This window comes from Mesoplodon densirostris, chromosome X (genome assembly GCF_025265405.1).
Source record: "Mesoplodon densirostris isolate mMesDen1 chromosome X, mMesDen1 primary haplotype, whole genome shotgun sequence".
NCBI lineage: Eukaryota > Metazoa > Chordata > Mammalia > Artiodactyla > Ziphiidae > Mesoplodon > Mesoplodon densirostris.
In genome coordinates this window covers 87613240-87632595 of record NC_082681.1, presented here as the reverse complement: position 1 = coordinate 87632595, position 19356 = coordinate 87613240, and the positions used below count along the sequence as shown (strand labels likewise).

Here is a 19356-nt window from a genome sequence, read left to right as displayed (position 1 = left end):
TCAGTGCTTCTGATTGGTCTGTTCATATTTTCTATTTCTTCCTGATTCAGTCTTGGCAGGTTGTGAATTTCTAAGAATTTGTCCATTTCTTCCAGGTTGTCCATTTTATTGGCATAGAGTTTCTTGTAGTAATCTCTCATGATCTTTTGTATTTCTGCAGCGTCAGTTGTTACTTCTCCTTTTTCATTTATAATTCTATTGATTTGAGTCTTCTCCCTTTTTTTCTTGATGAGTCTGGCTAATGGTTTATCAATTTTGTTTATCTTCTCAAAGAACCAGCTTTTAGCTTTATTGATCTTTGCTATCGTCTCCTTCATTTCTTTTTGATTTATTTCTGATCTGATCTTTATGATTTCTTTCCTTCTGCTAACTTTGGGGGATTGTTTTTCTTTTTCCTCTAATTGCTTTAGTTGCAAGGTCAGGTTGTGTACTCGAGATGTTTCCTGTTTCTTAAGGTGGGATTGTATTGCTATAATCTTCCCTCTTAGAACTGCTTTTGCTTCATCCCATTGGTTTTGGGTCGTCGTGTCTCCATTGTCATTTGTTTCTAGGTATTTTTTTTTACTTCCTCTCTGATTTCTTCAGTGATCACTTCATTATTAAGTAGTGTATTGTTCAGCCTCCATGTGTTTGTATTCTATACAGATCTTTTCCTGTAATTGATACCTAGTCTCATAGCATTGTGGTCGGAAAAGACACTTGATACCATTTCAGTTTTCTTAAATTTACCAAGGCTTGATTTGTGACCCAAGATATGATCTATCCTGGAGAATGTTCCATGAGCACTTGAGAAAAATGTGTATTGTGTTGTTTTTGGATGGAATGTCCTATAAATATCAATTAAGTCCATCTTGTTTAATGTGTCATTTAAAGCTTGTGTTTCCTTATTTATTTTCATTTTGGATGATCTGTCCATTGGTGAAAGTGGGATGTTGAAGTCCCCTACTATGAGTGTGTCACTGTTGATTTCCCCTTTTATGGCTGTTAGTATTTGCCTTATGTATTGAGGTGCTCCTATGTTGGGTGCATAAATATTTACAATCTTCTTCTTGGATCGATCCCTTGATCATTAAGTAGTGTCCTTCTTTGTCTCTTCTAATAGTCTTTATTTTAAAGTCTATTTTGTCTGATATGAGAATTGCTGCTCCAGCTTTCTTTTGATTTCCATTTGCATGGAATATCTTTTTCCATCCCCTTATGTGACACATACAGTCTGTATGTGTCTCTAGGTCTGAAGTGTGTCTCTTGTAGACAGCATATATATGGGTCTTGTTTTTGTATCCATTCAGCCAATCTGTGTCTTTTGGAAGGGGCATTTAGTCCATTTACATTTAAGGTAATTATCGATATGTGTGTTCCTATTCCCATTTTCTTAATTGTTTTGGGTTCGTTATTATAGGTATTTTCCTTCTGTTCTGTTTCCTGCCTAGAGAAGTTCCTTTAGCATTTGTTGTAAAGCTGGTTTGGTGGTGCTGAACTCTCTCAGCTTTTGCTTGTCTGTAAAGGTTTTAATTTCTCCATCAAATCTAAATGAGATCCTTGCTGGGTAGAGTAATCTCATTTCCAGGTTTTTCTCCTTCATCACTTTAAATATGTCCTGCCACTCCCTTCTGGCTTGTAGAGTTTCTGCTGAGAGATCAGCTCTTAACCTGATGGGGATTCCCTTGTGAGTTATTTGTTGTTTTTCCCTTGCTGCCTTTAATATGTTTTCTTTGTGTTTAATTTTTGACAGTTTGATTAATATTTGTCTTGGCGTATTTCTCCTTGGATTTATTCTGTATGGGACTCTCTGTGCCTCCTGGACTTGATTAACTATTTCCTTTCCCATATTAGGGAAGTTTTCAACTATAATCTCTTCAAATATTTTCTCAGTCCCTTTCTTTTTCTCTTCTTCTTCTGGAACCCCTATAATTCGAATGTTGGTGCATTTAATGTTGTCCCAGTGGTCTCTGAGACTGTCCTCAGTTCTTTACATTCTTTTTTCTTTATTCTGCTCTGCAGCAGTTATTTCCACTATTTTATCTTCCACCTCACTTATCCGTTCTTCTGCCTCAGTTATTCTGCTATTGATCCCATCTAGAGTATTTTTAATTTCATTTATTGTGTTGGTCATCGTTGCTTGATTCACCTTTAGTTCTTCTAGGTCCTTGTTAACTGTTTCTGGCATTTTGTCTATTCTATTTCCAAGATTTTAGATCATCTTTACTATCATCATTCTGAATTCTTTTTCAGGTAGACTGTCTATTTCCTCTTCATTTGTTAGGTCTGGTGGGTTTTTGTCTTGCTCCTTCACCTGCTGTGTGTTTTTCTGTCTTTTCATTTTGCTTATCTTACTGTGTTTGGGGTCTCCTTTTTGCAGGCTGCAGGTTCGTAGTTCCTTTTGTTTTTGGTGTCTGTCCCCAGTGGCTAAGGTTGGTTCAGTGGGTGGCATAGGCTTCCTGGGAGAGGGGACTGGTGCCTGTGTTCTGGTGGATGAGGCTGGATCTTGTCTTTCTGGTGGGCAGGTCCACGTCTGGTGGTGTGTTTTCAGGTGTCTGTCTACTTATTATGATTTTAGGCAGCCTCTCTGCTAATGGGTGGTGTTGTATTCCTCTCTTGCTAGTTGTTTGGCATAGGGTGTCCAGCACTGTAGCATGCTGGTCATTGCGTGAAGCTGGGTGCTGGTGTTGAGATGGAGATCTCTGGGAGATTTTAGCCATTTGATATTATGTGGAGCTGGGAGGTGTCTTGTGGACCCGTGTCCTGAAGTTGGCTCTCCCACCTCAGAGGCCCAGCACTGACTCCTGGCTGCAGCACCAAGAACCATTCATCCACACGGCTCAGAATAAAAGGGCGAAAAAGTAGAAAGAAAGAAATAGTAGAAGTGGAAAGAAAGAGAGAAGGAAAGAAAGAAAGAAAGGAGAGAGGGAGGGAGGGAGGAAGGAGGGAAGGTAGGAAAAAAAGATAGAGAGAAGATAAAGTAAAATAGAGTAAAGTATGATAAAATACATTAGTTATTAATATAAAAATAATTATTGAGAAAGGAAAGAAAAACAAACAAACAAAAAAACCAGACGGATAGAACCCTGGGAAAAATGGTGGAAGCAAAGCTATACAGAGAAAATCTCCCAAAGAAGCATACACATACACATTTACAAAAAGAGGAAAATGGGAAAAAAATCATAAATCTTGCTCTCAAAGTCCACATCCTCAATTTGGGATGATTCGTTGTCTAAAGGAGGGAAGGACAGAAGGAAGGAAGGAAGGAAGGAAGAAAAGATAAAGTAAAATAAAATAAAGATAAAATAAATAAAGGTATTAAAATAAAAAACGGACGGATAGAACCCTAGGACAAATGGTGGAAGCAAAGCTGTACAGACAAAATCTCACACAGAAGCATACACATACACACTCACAAAAAGAGGAAAAGGGGGAAAAAATCATAAATCTTGCTCTCAGAGTCCACCTCCTCAATTTGGGATGATTCGTTGTCTATTCACGTATTCCACAATTGCAGGGTACATCAAGTTGATTGTGGAGCTTTAATCTGCTGCTACTGAGGCTGCTGGGAGAGATTTCCCTTTCTCTTCTTTATTCTCACAGCTCCCGGGTCTCAGCTTTGGATTTGGCCCAGCCTCTGCGTGTAGATTGCCGGAGGGCGTCTGTTCTTCGCTCAGACAGGACGGGGTTAAAGGAGCAGCTGCTTCGGGGACTCTGGCTCACTCCGGCCGGGGGGAGGGAGGGGTATGGAGTGTGGGGCGAGCCTGCGGTGGCGGAGGCCGGAGTCACGTTTCACCAGCCCGAGGCGTGCCGTGTGCTCTCCCGGGGAAGCCGCCCCTGGATGCCGGGACCCCGGCAGTGGCGGGCTGCACAGGCTCCCCAGAAAGGGGGCGTGGACAGTGACCTGCGCTCTCACACAGGCCTCTTGGCGGCGGCAGCAGCAGCAGCCCCAGCGTCCCACGCCCGTGTCTGGGGTCCGCACTTTTAGCCGCGGATCGCGCCCATCTCTGGAGCTCCTTTAAGCGGCGCTCTTGATCCCCTCTCCTTGCACACCAGGAAACAAAGAGGGAAGAAAAAGTCTCTTGCCTCTTTGGCAGGTCCAGACATTTTCCCGGACGCCCTCCCGGCTAGCCGTGGTGCACTAACCCCTTCAGGCTGTGTTCATGCTGCCAACCCCAGTCCTCTCCCTGCTCTCCGACTGAAGCCCGAGCCTCAGCTCCCAGCCTTGTCCGCCCCAGCGGCCTAGCAGACAAGCGTCTCGGGCTGGTGGGTGCCGGTCGGCACTGATCCTCTTTGCGGGAATCTATCCACTTTGCCCTCCACACCCCTGTTGCTGTGCTCTCCTCCACTACTCCGAAGCTTCCCCCCACCCGTCACCTGCAGTCTCCGCCCGCGAAGGGGCCTTCCTAGTGTGTGGAAACCTTTCCTCCTTCACGGCTCCCTCCACTGGTGCAGGTCCCGTCCCTATCCTTTTGTCTCTGTTTATTCTTTTTTCTTTTGCCCTACCCAGGTACGTGGGGAGTTTCTTGCCTTTTCGGGGGTCTGAGGTCTTCTGCCAGCGTTCAGTAGGTGTTCTGTAGGAGTTGTTCCACGTGTAGATGAATTTCTGATGTATCTGTGGGGAGGAAGGTGATCTCCGCATCTTACTCTTCCGCCATCTTCCAGCCTATAGCAGCACATATTTAAAGTTATGAAAAGGAAAAACCTACAACCAAGATTACCCAGCAAGAATCTCATTCAGATGCGATGGAGAAATCAAAACCTTTACAGACAAGCAAAAGCTAAAAGAATTCAGGATCACCAAACTAGCTTTACAACAAATGCTAAAGGAACTTCTCTAGACAGGAATCAAAGAGGAGAAAAACCCTGACAATAAGAAACCCAAAACAGTTAAAAAAAATGGTAACAGGAGCATACATATTGATAATTACCTTAAATGTGAGTGGATTAAATGCTCCAACCAAAAGGCATATGGCTGAATGGATACAAACACAGGATGCATATGTATGCTGCCTACAAGAAACCCACTTCAGACCTAGGGACACATAATACAGAGTGAAAGTGAGGGGATGGAAAAAGATATTCCATGCAAATGGAAATCAAAAGAAAGCTGGAGTAGCAATTCTCATATCAGACAACATAGACTTTAAAATAAAGACTATTAGAAGAGACAAAGAAGGACACTACTTAATGATCAAGGGATCGATCCAAGAAGAAGATATAACAATTGTAAATATTTATGCCCCCAATATAGGAGCGCCACAATACATAAGGCAAATGTTAACAGCCATTAAAGGGGAAATTGACAGTAACACAATAATAGTAGGGGACTTTAACACCCCACTTTGACCAATGGACAGATCATGCAAAATGAAAATAAATAAGGAAAGACAAGCTTTAAATGACACATTAAACAAGATGGACTTAATTGATATTTATAGGACATTCCATCCAAAAACAACAGAAAACAGTTCTCAAGTGCTCTTGGAACATTCTCCAGGACAGATCGTATCTTAGGTCACAAATCAGGCCTTGGTATATTTAAGAAAATTGAAATCGTATCAGGTATCTTTACCGACCACAACACTATGAGGCTAGATATCAATTACAGGAAAGAAACTGTAAAAAATACAAACACATGGAGGCTAAACAATACACTACTAAATTACCAAGAGATCCCTGAATAAATCAAAGAGGAAATCAAAATTACCTAGAAACAAATGACAATGAAAACACGATGACCCCAAACCTATAGGATGCAGCAAAAGCAGTTCTAAGAGGAACGTTTATATCAGTACAGTCCTAACTCAAGAGACATCTCTAATAAACAACCGAACCTTTCACCTAAAGCAGCTAGAGAAAGGAGAACAAAAAAACCCCAAAGTTAGCAGAAGGGAAGAAATCATAAAGATCCAATCCGAGAGAAGTTTTTTTTTTTTTTTTCTTCAGTACACGGGCCTCTCACTGTTGTGGCCTCTCCCATTACGGAGCACAGGCTCCGGACGTGCAGGCTCAACGGCCATGGCTCACGGGCCCAGCCGGACTTGAGGATATGGGGAGGGGGAAGGGTAAGCTGTGACAAAGTGAGAGAGAGACATGGACATATATACACTACCAAATGTAAAATAGATAGCTAGTGGGAAGCAGCCGCATAGCACAGGGAGATCACCTCAGTGGTTTGTGGCCACCTAGAGGGGTGGGATATGGAGGGTGGGAGGGAGGGAGATGCAAGAGGGAAGAGATATGGGAAATGTATATGTATAACTGATTCACTTTGTTATAAACAGAAACTAACACACCACTGTAAAGCAATTATACTCCAATAAAGATGTAAAAAAAAAAAGATCCAATCCGATATAAATGAAAAAGAAATGAAGGAAACGATAGCATAGGTCAATAAAAAAAAAGCTCGCTCCTTGACAAGATAAAAAAAATTCATTTACCATTAGCCAGACTCATCATAGAAAAAAGGGAGAAGACTCAATTCAACAGAATTAGGACAGGAAAAACCTGACACTGCAGAAATACAATGTATCATGAGAAATTACTACAAGTAACTATATGCCAATAAAATGCACACTGGAATAAATGGCACAATTCTTAGAAAAGCACAACCTCCCGAGAGCTGAACCAGGATGAAATAGAAAGTATAAATGGATCCCTCATAAGCACTGAAATTGAAAATGTGATTAAAAATCTTCCAACAAACAAAAGCCCGGGACCAGATGGCTTCACAGGCGAATTCTGTCAAACATTTAGAGAAGAGCTAACATCTATCCTTCTCAAACTCTTCCTAAATATAGCAGCGGGAGGAACACTCCCAAACTCATTCTATGAGGCCACCATCACCCTGATACCAAAGCCAGACAAAGATGTTACAGAAAAGGAAAACTACAGGCCAATATCACTGATGAACATAGATGCGAGAATCCTCAACTAAACACTAGCAAACAGAATCCAACAGCACATTAAAAGGATCATACACCATGATCAAGTGGGGTTTATCCCAGGAATGCAAGGATTCTTCAAAATACGCAAATCAATCAATGTGATACACCATATTAACAAATTGAAGGATAAAAAGCATATGTTAATCTCAATAGATGAGAAAAAGCTTTTGACAAAATTCAACACCCACTGATGATAAAAACCGTCCAGAAAATAGGCATAGAGGGAACTTAACTCAGCCTAATAAAGGCCATATATGACAAACCCACAGCCAACATCATTCTCAGTGGTGAAAACTGAAAACATTTCCACTAAGATCAGGAACAAGACAAGTTTGCTGACGCTCAGCAGTATTATTCAACGTAGTTTTGGAGTGAGACAAGAAAAATAAATAAAAGGAATCCAAATCAGAAAAGGAGTAAAACTGTCACTGTTTGCAGATGACATGATACTGTACATAGAGAATTGTAAAGATGCTACCAGAAAACTACTAAGAGTTAATTTGGTAAAGTAGCAGGATACAAAATAAAGGCACAGAAATCTCTTGCATTCCTATACACTAATGATGAAAAATATGAAAGAGAAATTAAGAAAAAACTCCCATTTACTATTGCAACAGAAGAATAAAATACCTAGGAATAAACCTATGTAAGGAGACAAAAGACCTGTATGCAGAAAACTATGAGACACAGATGAAAGAAATTAAAGATGATACAAACAGATTGAGAGATATACAATGTTCTTGAGTTGGAAGAATCAACACTGTGAAAATGACTATACTACCCGAAGCAATCTACAGACTCAATGCAATCCCTATCAAACTACCAATGGCATTTTTCACAGAACTAAAACAAAAAATTTCACAATTTGTATGGAAACACAAAAGACCCCGAATAGCCAAAGCAATTTTGAGAAAGAAAAACGGAGCTGGAGGATTCAGGCCCCCTGATTTCAGGCTATACTACAAAGTTACAGTAATCAAGACAGTATGGTACTGGCACAAAAACAGAAATATAGAGGAGTGGAACAGAATAGAAAGCCCAGAGATAAACCCACGCACATATGGTCATCTTATCTTTGACAAAAGAGGCAAGAATGTACTATGGAGAAAAGACAGCCTCTTCAATAATTGGTCCTGGGAAAACAGGACAGCTTCATGTAAAGGAATGAAATTAAAACACTCCCTAACACCGTACACAAAAATAAACTCAAAATGGATTAAAGAAATAAATGTAAGGCCAGACAGTATGAAACTCTTAGAGGAAAACATAAGGCAGAACACGCTATGACATATATCACAGGAAGATCCTTTTTGACCCACCTCCTAGAGAAATGGAAATAAAAACAAAAATAAACAATTGGGACCTAATGACACTTAAAATCTTTTGCACAGCAAAGGAAACCATAAACAAGCTCAAAAGACAACCCTCAGAATGGGAGAAAATATTTGCAAACGAAGCAACTGACAGAGGATTAATCTCCAAAATATACAAGCAGCTCATGCAGCACAGTATCAAGAAAACAAACAACCCAATCCAAAAATGGGCAGAAGACCTAAACAGACAGTTCTCCAAAGAAGAGATACAGGTTGCCAACAAACACATGAAAAGATGTTCAACATCACTAGTCATTAGAGAAATGCAAATCAAAACTACAATGAGGTATCACCTCACACTGGTCAGAATGGCCATCATCAAAAAATCTACAAACAATAAATGCTGGGGAGGGTGTGGAGAAAAGGGAACCCTCTTGCACTGTTGGTGGGAATGTAAATTGATACAGCCACTATGGAGAACAGTATGGAGGTTCCTCAAAAAACTAAAAATAGAGCAACCACACGACCCAGCAATCCCACAACTGAGCATATACCCTGTGGAAACCATAATTCCAAAAGAGTCATGTACCACAATGTTCATTGCAGCTCTGTTTACAATAGCCAGGACTTGGAAGCAACCTAAGTGTCCATTGACAGATGAATGGATAAAGAAGATGTGGCACATATGTACAATGGAATATTACTCAGCCATAGTAAGAAACGAAATTGAGTTTTCTGTAGTGAGGTGGATGGACCTAGAGTCTGTCATACAGCATGAAGTAAGTTGGAAAGAGAAAAACATATACCGTATGCTAACACATATGTATGGAATCTAAAAAAAAAAAAAAAACGGTTCTGAAGAACCTAGGGGCAGGACAGGAATAAAGATGCAAATGTAGAGAATGGATTTGAGGACACAGGGATGGGGGAGGGTAAGCTGGGACGAAGTGAGGGAGTGGCATGGACATATATACACTACCAAATGTAGAAGAGATGGCTAGAGGGAAGCAGCCACATAGCACAGGGAGATCAGCTCGGTGCTTTGTGACCACCTAGAGGGGTGGGATCGTGAGCATGGGAGGGAGATGCAAGAGGGAGGAGATATGGGGATATATGTATACTCATAGCTGATTCTCTTTGTTATACAGCAGAAACTAACACAGTATTGTAAAGCAATCACACTCCAGTGAAGATGTTAAAAAGGTATTAATAATGTAAATTATTAAATAATAAAAAATAAATAGGTTTTAAAATTATTGAAAATGAGTGACTTCCCTGCTGGTCCAGTGGTAAAGAATCCGCCTTCCAATGCAGGGGACGCGGGTTCGATCCCTGGTTGGGAAACTAAGATCCCGGGATCATGGGACAAGTAAGCCTGCATGCCACAACTACCGAACTCGTGCGCTTCAATGAGAGAGCCTGCATGCCGCAAACTACAGAGTCCACACGCCCTGGAGCCCGCAGCCATAACTACAGAGAGAAAAACCCACACGCCACCACTAGAGAGAAGCCCGTGCCACAACGAAAGATCCCACATGCCTCAACGAAGATCCGAAGTACTGCAACTTAAGATCTCAAGCAGCCAAATAAATAAATGAAAACTATTAAAAACGAAAGGTATTAAACATTATTTACAATGCAATTGTGTGTGTGTGTGTGTGTGTGTGTGTGTGTGTGTGTACCAAGGAACTGTATGTTGAAGTCCATTCAGTTGTAGAAAGGAACTTGTAAAATTGTTTATATTTTTAAATCTCATTTCTTTAAGATTTCTATTTCACTGTGCACAGTAAAATCCTGACAAAATGGAGTTTTTAAAAAAAAAAAAAAAAAAACAACCCGGGGACTTCCCTGGTGGTGCAGTGATTAAAAGTCCGCCTGCCGATGCAGGGGACACGGGTTCAAGCCCTGGTCTGGGAAGATCCCACATGCTGTGGAGGAACTAAGCCCGTGGGCCACAACTACTGACGCCTGTGTGCCTAGAGCCCATGCTCCACAACAAGAGAAGCCACTGCATGGAGAAGCCCGCGCACCTCAACGAAGGGTAGCCACAGCTCGCCACAACGAGAGGAAGCCCGCACACAGCAACGAAGACCCAGTGCAGCCAAAACAAAATACAAAAACAAAACTAAACAAAACAAAACGAAAAAACATCCAATGCATTACAGTGGAACTTGGCAGAGCTAGGCAGCCAGGGATTTGGGCATCTGACTGAGAACCAAGTCCATCTTTGTCTCATTTGTGTTGTGGTTCCACCTGGTGGTCATGTCCCACTCTAGTTTAATCATCATTGGGGACAATTCTTTACACAGGCTGGCTGAAACTTCCAGGACATTGGTTGGTGCCCTGTTGTCGACTTGATCTGAGATGCTGGGCTTAGGAAAGCAAGGTCCCAAGGACATAGGAACCCACCCACTTCAGCCTCTCAGCTTCCTGCTGCACTCTCTTCCCACACTCCACTCCCCCAAATGATAAAAGGGGGAGGGGGTGAGAACAAGACAGGAAGCAATCAACAACTTTATTATGTCCTTGCATATTAGAATGTATTACTAAATATATGTGGTTAGTAAATATGCACATATTAGGGTGCATATTTAAAAAAATTCAGTAATACTGTTGAAGAGAAGAAAAAGTTGGAATACTCCAGTGTAGAGAGTAGATTGGAGTGTAAACAAGCCCAAAGGAAGAAAGGCAAGCTAGAATGTCATGTAAGTAATTTGTGCACAAGACAGCGGTGGTCTGAAACTAGAATGGTGATAATGGGATTTGGAGGGAAGTGGATGGGTTTGATATTTAGGAGGAAGAATTTAGCCCTTATCTTTAAGAGATACAAAATAAAGTGTTTACAGATAAAAAAAAATACTATCCTCTTAACTTCCAAATCTTTACCTCTCACTCTACCTCTACCATATCTAAGTGCCTCCCCAGCATCCCCCATAGACAAGACATCAGGGAATTGGCAAGTTCAAAATGGAACTCTTGATTTTCCACACAGTTTACTGCTCTCTACGTCTCCCCTGTCTCAGTAAATGCTACCGTCATTCACCATACATCCAATCTTTGACATTATCCTATTGACTCTACCTTCAGGTTATATCTAGCATTAGATCACTGTTCCCCAAATCCAAGGCTATCACTCTCACCCAAAGGCACCCTCTTCTCTTGCCTGGATTACTATAATAGCTTCCTAGACTGGACTCCTTGATTCCACTCTTGTATCAGTATTGAGTGGCTTTGGCTGTGCACAATAATGGCTAAAGCAAATAAAAAGTTGTTTTTTCCTTTCTCTCTCACATAAAAGAAGATTTGCCACTCCAGGAGATTGCCAGTTCAGGGCAGTTATGAAGGCTCCATAAAGTCATGACGGACCCAGGTAACGATCTTTCTCTTCCACCACCTGTGCACATGGATTCAAGCCTCAGGGTCCCATCATGATCCAAAGTGGCCACTAGAATTCCAGCCATCATGCCAAATTCCAGCCAAAGTTGTGTACCTGAAGAAAATAGTAATGCAAAAGGCAAAAATAGGAGCTCTTCTCACTGAGTAAATTCCACTTAAGCTGCATTCCCAGGAATCACTTCCAACACTTTTGAATGTAATATTTTGTTCCAGACAGCAAAGTGGCTGGCAAGAAATGAGGGAGGGGATAATGACTGTTGGTGTGGGCAAGTGGCAATATCTGCTATGGCCAGGAACAATCTGCTCTCCACAAAGCAGACAGTGTGACTGTCCCAAAGCCCAGATTGGCTCCTATCACTTGCTGGCATAAAATCCTATAATGGCTTCTCTTTACTCTAAGAATAAAATTCAATCCATCTCCTTGGCCTACAAGGCCGTGAGTCATCAGATACCTGACTATTTCTTGGACCTCATCCCCAACCACTCTCCACTATGTTCACTACAGAATCACCACCTGGGATCTTGTTCTGTTTGTAAAACACACCAAACTCACTCCCTTCTCAGATGCCTGGCAATTAATTCTTCAGATTTTCATATGGCTGTCTCCTTCTTGTCATTTAGCACTGAGTTCAAATGTCACATGTCCCTCAACCCCCTAAGTATAGTGAGATAACTAGTCACTTTCCATCCCTTTACCCATTTGTCTGAAAGTGTGTCTTGTGTTTATGTTTTATTTTCTCCCCCTAACAGAATGTAAATTTCTGAGAGCAGGAACTTGGTCTCTCTCGCTCACCACTCTATCTCTACTTCCCAGAATAGGATGAGACACAAACATTAGGTGCTCAGCAAGTATTTGTTGAGTAAATGACTGAATACATGGATATACACATGACGTGGTTACCACTTGCAACAGAGAAACCAGCAAAGGTAAGATTTCTTACATCCTCTTAAATCTCTGATTTTAGTCCTTTCACAGAAGCTGGAATTTAGGGTGGCAAGCAGGTACAACAGGCACTGGGGACATCCCTCTGCCAACCGATTTAAAATTTCCCTATGATGTCCCAGAATGATTTTCAAGTTGCTTCACTGTGGTAGGCCATGGTGTGCAAATTTTTTCACCAAGCTCCATTTTAGAGTGTTTAGAGAGACCAAGCAGCCATCTAGGTGTCTCCATAATCCACGTAATTGGGAGTCATGTCCAGATTTCTCCCAATGTATTTTTACAAGAGTCTGGGGCTTGTGATTGAAGTTTGTGCAAGGTTTCAAAGAAATGATCCAGAGTTAACCAGATTGTCTTTAACTTGTTGAACCGATCAAACTTGAGTGAGGGCAGCCTCTTTAGCATAGTGGTCAGCCAAAACGTTTCCTTTTGCCTCACGGGTTTGTTCCCTAGTATGAACTTCCAGATTAATCACATCTAAATTCTTGGGAAGGAGCAAGACATCTGACATAAAAGTTAAAAGTGTTGTTTCCATAGCATGACAAAAATCATGAAGCACCCCAAAGGTTTATCTGCTGCCATGTCTATGTTAGCCCTTTTATCCCTTGCTAGCTGACTGGCTCGAGTCAAGTCTCTAAGTTTAGCTAGTTGTGCTGACTTGACTTCAGGAAGGAGATTGGTTTCTATAAGCTCTTGGGAAGTGGTGACTGCATAACCAGCTTGAAAATATCCCGGTACTCTCTTAAGATATGACCCGCCTGCAGAGACTTCTATGTCTGGGCCTTGTAAAAAAAAAAAAAGTTTCAAGGAGATCAGAGTGAGGCAGGGGAAGTTCTTGGGTTAAGATTAGACAACCATGAGGTTCTTCCTCCCCTGAAAGAGAGAGTAAGTTAGCCGGAATAAGGGTATGACACTTAGGGGACCATGATGTGCACTGGATAGAAGCTGCAATTAATAGACAGTGATTGTGGAAGTGAAGAAATGTTGGGTGCTTTTGGTGAGGTGTGGGGTATCACTAGCTGGAGTGGTGATACTGAGATTAAATCAGAAGTGTCTTCTGCTAACTTTGCAGTTGTACCCTTTGCATTGCCCTGAGGCAAGGGGGTTATTACTTTAATTTCTGGGCTGAGAAAGACTAACACACAATGGACCTCTTTATTTCCAGGTTTCTGAATTGTGGCTGGAGTCCAAAGTCACAGGAGTCTGAAGCATTGCTCCTGTCCTGAACCCTAAGAGACTCTCCCTGGAAGGTAAATGATTAACTTTCCACCTGATCTGTCCTCTAAAATTCTCTGAAGCTTTGTAAGCATCATAAAACAAAACACTGCCATGTGGCCAATGCTTTCCATGTGCCAGCCATGATACATACAATAACCTATTTATTCCTCACATGGACGCTCTAGAAGGGACTGCTTGCCTATTTTAGAGAAGAGTGGGCTCGGAGGGCCTGAAGAATTTGTCTTGAGGTCACACAACTGGTGAGCAAGTAGGGCCTCTGAGCTCTGAACCCTGTCTGAACTGTTCTTAAGTGCTCTGCGCCATCTGTTGCTTGCTATACAGTGTCCGTGGCTCGCAACCACTTCATGGTGGTGCCTTCTGCTCCTGAATGCTGTTGTTAACCTCCTTCATTGAGTCCACTAAAGAAGGGAAGAAATGTTGAATATGGTACCTTGAAAACATTTTTTATTTTGTAATAATGAAATAGAATTTAAATATAATTTAATTTTGAAGCAACCTAAATGTCCATCAGGAATGGATAAAGAAGATGTGGTACATATATACAATGGAATGTTCCTCAGCCATAAAAAAGAACGAAATGGTGCCATTTGCAGAGACGTGGATAGACCTAGAGACTGTCATACGGAGTGAAGTAAGTCAGAAAGAGAAAAACAAATATCGTATAATATCGCTTATATGTGGAATCTAGAAAAATGGTACAGATGAACTTATTTGCAAAGCAGAAATAGAGACACAGGTGTAGAAAATAAACGTATGGATACCAAGGGGGGAAGGAGAGGTGGGGTGAATTGGGAGATTGGGATTAACATATATACACTACTGTGTATAAAATATATAACTAATGAGAACCTACTGTATAGCACAGAGAACTCTACCCAGGGCTCAGTGGTGACCTAAATGGGAAAGAAATCTAAAAAAAGAGGGGATATATGTATACGTAAAACTGATTCACTTTGCTGTACAGCAGAAACTAACACAACATTGTAAAGCAACTCTACTCCAATAAAGTTAAAAGAAAAATAAGTAAAGTGTGGTATTTTCCCCCTTCATCCTCAACCCCCACTTTTCCCCAAATAACCAATGTTAACAACTTAGTCTATATCCTTCTCCAGGCTCATATAATTATAGGCATACACATACACACACATATATGCAGTCCATAATCCAATTTCATCAATTGTCCGAATAATGTCCTTTATAGTTAATATTTCCTAGTTCAAGATCCAGCCCAGGTTCATACCTAGCACTTACTCCTTCAATAGGGAACAGTTCTACCCCCTTTCTTTTAGTTTCTTGCTCTTGACATTTTAGAAGAGTTTAGGCCACTTATTTTGTGCAGTGTCACTCCATTGGGGTTTGGCTGGCGTTTCTTCACAATAAAATCCACGATGGGGCTGTCATCAGGTTTCAGCTGAAACTGCAAGATACCTGCCTGGGTCACACCTGCTGCTGCTTCTTGGCCTGGAGTTCCTCACAGAATTTTGAAGAAGCATGTCCATACTGCTTGCAGCTGCAGGTGCTGGATAAAGCTGGAATGTGCCTCCAGCCCAAGGCTAAACCAACACCCCCAAATACAGATACTTATTAATTGAGAAGCAAGCACTCAGTTTTAAAGAAGCAAAAATTATGAAGTTCAAAGGCTCCAAAACTATTTTGTTGATTACTTGTAAAATATGCAACAGAACAGTAACCAGTAAAATAATGGGAAAAGTAGAAGCTTCCTATAGGTGATGAGAAACAATTCCACCACTCCTCAGATTTAACCCTTGCAGGAAGACACAGGAGACTAAAGCTCCGAGTTCTGCAAGTCTGGTTGCAATGGCAAGAGCCCAGCCTGGTTTTCAAAGCACCTACATCTGGACAGTCAATACCCATTTGCTCCTCAAAGGATGTGAGCAAAACAAAGAAACACTTCTCTTAACTAAAAATGCTGCTTAGTCAGAAAGAATTCCAAAAGAATCCAAAGTGGATTTCAGACATTTCTTGTCTCCTCTGTAAAGAAGGGATTTTGAGAAATGTCTAATGCTATTTCTGAACTAAAGCTAGTCAGTCAAACGACTTGTTTGACTTTTATTTATTTTCTGAATACACGGAAACCAAATCCAAGGACAAACTTTTCTTGGCATCCTTGGCACTTGTGGGAAATAAAAACCTCATTGGAATGAATAACTGAAACCTACCCACCTCAAGGGTTGGTTGTGAGATCAAAAAAAGTATGTGAAAGTGCTGGTCAATAGTAAATTCATAAGCAGGTATTACTGGTATTCTTATTATTTTTTTCTTTTCTCATCAGTTTTCACTATTATCATTTTCTTTCAAAGGGAAATTGAGACCTTTATAAGTGTGTCTACTCACTTGGAAGGATTTCTTCGGGGGATCAATAGCCTGATTGCTAATTGAGAAAACCAGTGTGTCCTTATTCTCCTACAAACATCTGCATAACTATACACTAGTGAAATCTGAAGATTATCCCTATTTGGGGTGTAAAAGTATCCAGGATAATCTTAATTATAGATGATCTAATAAGATAAAGAGTGCAAATATATTTTCAAGAAATTTTCATTTTTATTACTTGCTATTGTTCCTGTAGTAATATTTCACCCTAGGAGACAGTTTAATTTATTTTAGTACAGACTTATTTCTGGGTTTAAAATTATTTCAAAATGTTAACTTTTACTTTAGCTATCTTACATATTTTCAGGAACAACACAGGTATGGGTTTTTGTTGTTGTTGTTGTTGTTGTTTTGTTTTAAATAAGCTAGGGTTGTTTTCCACCTGTCTATTTAGCTCATTTAGAAATGTTGAAAAAAATTGGGTTATGCATTTTTGGTGGGAGTATCAGTGAGGTGATGTGTCTTTCTCAGCATCAGGTCAAAAGGTCCATGATGCTGGTTTGTCCCAATATTCATGATGTTCATTTTGATTACTAAGGTAAGGTGGTTCCACCAGGTTTGTCCAATATAAAGTTTTTATTTTCCTTTGTAATTAATAAATACAAAGACTGCAAATATCTTGTTCTTCATCAAACTCTCACCTACTAATTTTAGTATCAGTTGATTTCTTAATTCTATTTTCTTTCCTTCTTTCTTCTTTCCTTCCTTCCTTCTTTCCCTCCTTCCTTCCCTCCTTCCTTTTTCTTTCTCTCTCTCCCTCTCTCCCTCTCTCTCTCTTTCTCACCTACCCCTTTTCTTGGCATATTATGGTGAGAAAGGCCTTTCTTTTCCTCCCCATTCATTTATCTGTTCACTGGTTTATTTATATCAGTATGGCCTCATACGTACTTTTATTATTCAATGGGATATAATATATTGTTTAGTTATAAACACTAACTATAACTATAATCTATGAATAGTTATTTTGACATTCAAATTGTTCCAGGTTTGTCTAGCCTGAGCCCCTTCATCATAACTCCTGTGTAATTTGGCATGACCCAGTCACTCCCTGAGCACTTGCTTCCCTAGCTGATTCAATCAGATGTTCCAGGCTCCCCCCTGTACTTTTCCTGTTCCAGCCCTGCAATCTGTCATTTCTCCAAGGGGTCTTAGTTCCTAAGACCTAAGTTTTCTAAGGGGTCTTAGAAAACACATGTGTGCTTGTATATCTCTGTCTATTTCTATCTCTATTAAAACATAGACACGGATATTTATTTTTGTCAGTGTTAAAAACCATGTTTTAAAACTGATACATGCACTTCCAGTCAAAAACTGCAGGCTGTATGTAATGCATGCTTCTCACTTTCTGTATTTGTAGCTCCTTCTTCCCATTGTTCTCAATGTATTTATTCTTTTCTTCAAGTCTTCAATACAAAAATTGGTTTTGGAACTGCTAACCCGTGCCACAATGAAAAGCAAACCAGCAAGCTAGAGTTAAATACTTATTTACAGTTTTTTTTGTTTGTTTTTTGGTTTTTTTTTTTTAGGAAAAAAAGAGCGTGCACATCCTTGCGTGTTCCCAGTGTCGGGGGGAAAGCAACAACTATGTCATCATTAAGTATGATGTTAACATTAGGATTTTTATAGATGCCTTTATCAGGTTGAGGGGGTTTCCCTCTACTTCTGGTTTGCTGAGAGTTCTTATATATATGGATGTTGAATTTTGTAAGATGTTCTTTCTGCACCTATTGAGTTGATTCCTTTTCTCCTTTATTCTGTTGATATGACGTGTTACATTGATTGATAATTGAATGCTAAAATTTACATTTCTGAGATAATCCTCAGTTGGTCAAAATGCATTGTCCTTTTCATATATTGTTGGATTTGGATTACAGATATTTTGTGGAAAAACCTTACATCTATGTTAATGAGGGTTATTGGTTACTGAATTTTTTTGGGGGGGTGGGGTGGGTACGTCTCTGTCAGGTTTTGGTTTCAGGATTCTCCTGACCTCATAAAAACAAGATGGGAGTTATCTCTTCATCTGTTTTTTGAGAAGGTTTGGTAGGGTTGGTATTGTTTATTTAATAAACGTTTGATAGAATTCACCAGCTAATTATTTGTTTCTGGAGTGCTATTTGAGGAAAAGATTATGATATCAAACTCAATGTCTTCAAAAGTTATAGAACTACTCTTATTTTTTATTTCATCTTATGCCAGTTTGGGTAAGTTTCGTTTTTCAAGAAATTTTTCTATTTCATTTAAGTTATTGGATATATTGTCATAAATTTGTTCATAATATTCTGTCATTATTCATGTGACATCCATAAGGTCATTTATTGTAGATACTGGCAATTTTCTTAGTCAGTCTTGCTAGGGATTTATCAAGATTTTTAATTTTTTTCAGAAAACCAAACTTTTGCCTTGTTAATTTAAGCTATTGTCTATTTTCTGTTTCATTTATATCTGTTCTTACCTTTATAATTACCTACCATCTATTTACTTTGGGTTTAATTTGCTCATCTTCTTCTAGATTCTTAGCGTAGAACCTTAGATTGATTGTAAACCATTTTTCTTTTCTAATCTAAATATTTAAAACCATAAATTTCCCTCCAAGAACCTCCTTAGCTACATCCCACAAAAATTGATGTATCATTATGAGCATAAGTCAATGTATCTTCTAACCGTCCTTGTGATTTCTTCTTTTATCCATGGTTTATTTAGAACTGAGTAGTTAAATTTCTAAATATCTTAGAGTTACTGACTCCTAATTTAATAATTTTGGGATCAGAGAATGGAGTCTGTAAGATGTCAATCCTTTTAAATTTATCGAAACTTTTTTTTTATTTTCAAGCATATGGTCGGCCTGTTAGGCTTCCAGGTACACTTGGAAAGAATGTGTTTCTGCCATTCTTATGTGTGGTGTTCTTTATTTTTATCATTATTATTTTTTCCCAAGTACAAGTAATTTTATTTTATTTTATTTTTTATTTTTTAACATCTTTATACAGTGGTGTGTTAGTTTCTGCTTTATAACAAAGTGAATCAGCTATACATATACTGTGTGGTGTTCTTTAAATGTCAACTGGTTCAAGGTGGTTGATAATTCTGTCAGGTCTTTTATACCCTTACTATCTTCTCTGGTTGTTCTATCACTTACTGAGAG

At 39.8% G+C, this 19356-nt stretch overlaps 1 protein-coding gene and 1 pseudogene across 1 annotated transcript in view; both read left to right on the top strand.

Annotated features, from left to right (window-relative positions):
• The window catches only part of LOC132481687 (elongator complex protein 1-like), a 44087-nt gene extending 37953 nt beyond the window's left edge, over positions 1-6134 (top strand). Inside the window, exon 13 of the mRNA XM_060086517.1 lies at positions 4490-6134. Coding sequence (XP_059942500.1) covers positions 4490-4548 — 59 coding nt within the window. The 3' untranslated portion in view covers positions 4549-6134. The remainder of the gene's footprint in view (positions 1-4489) is intronic.
• Positions 6135-9602: 3468 nt separating this feature from the next.
• On the top strand, positions 9603-15815 carry LOC132481686 (UPF0711 protein C18orf21 homolog; annotated as a pseudogene).
• The last annotated feature ends 3541 nt before the right edge of the window (positions 15816-19356 follow it).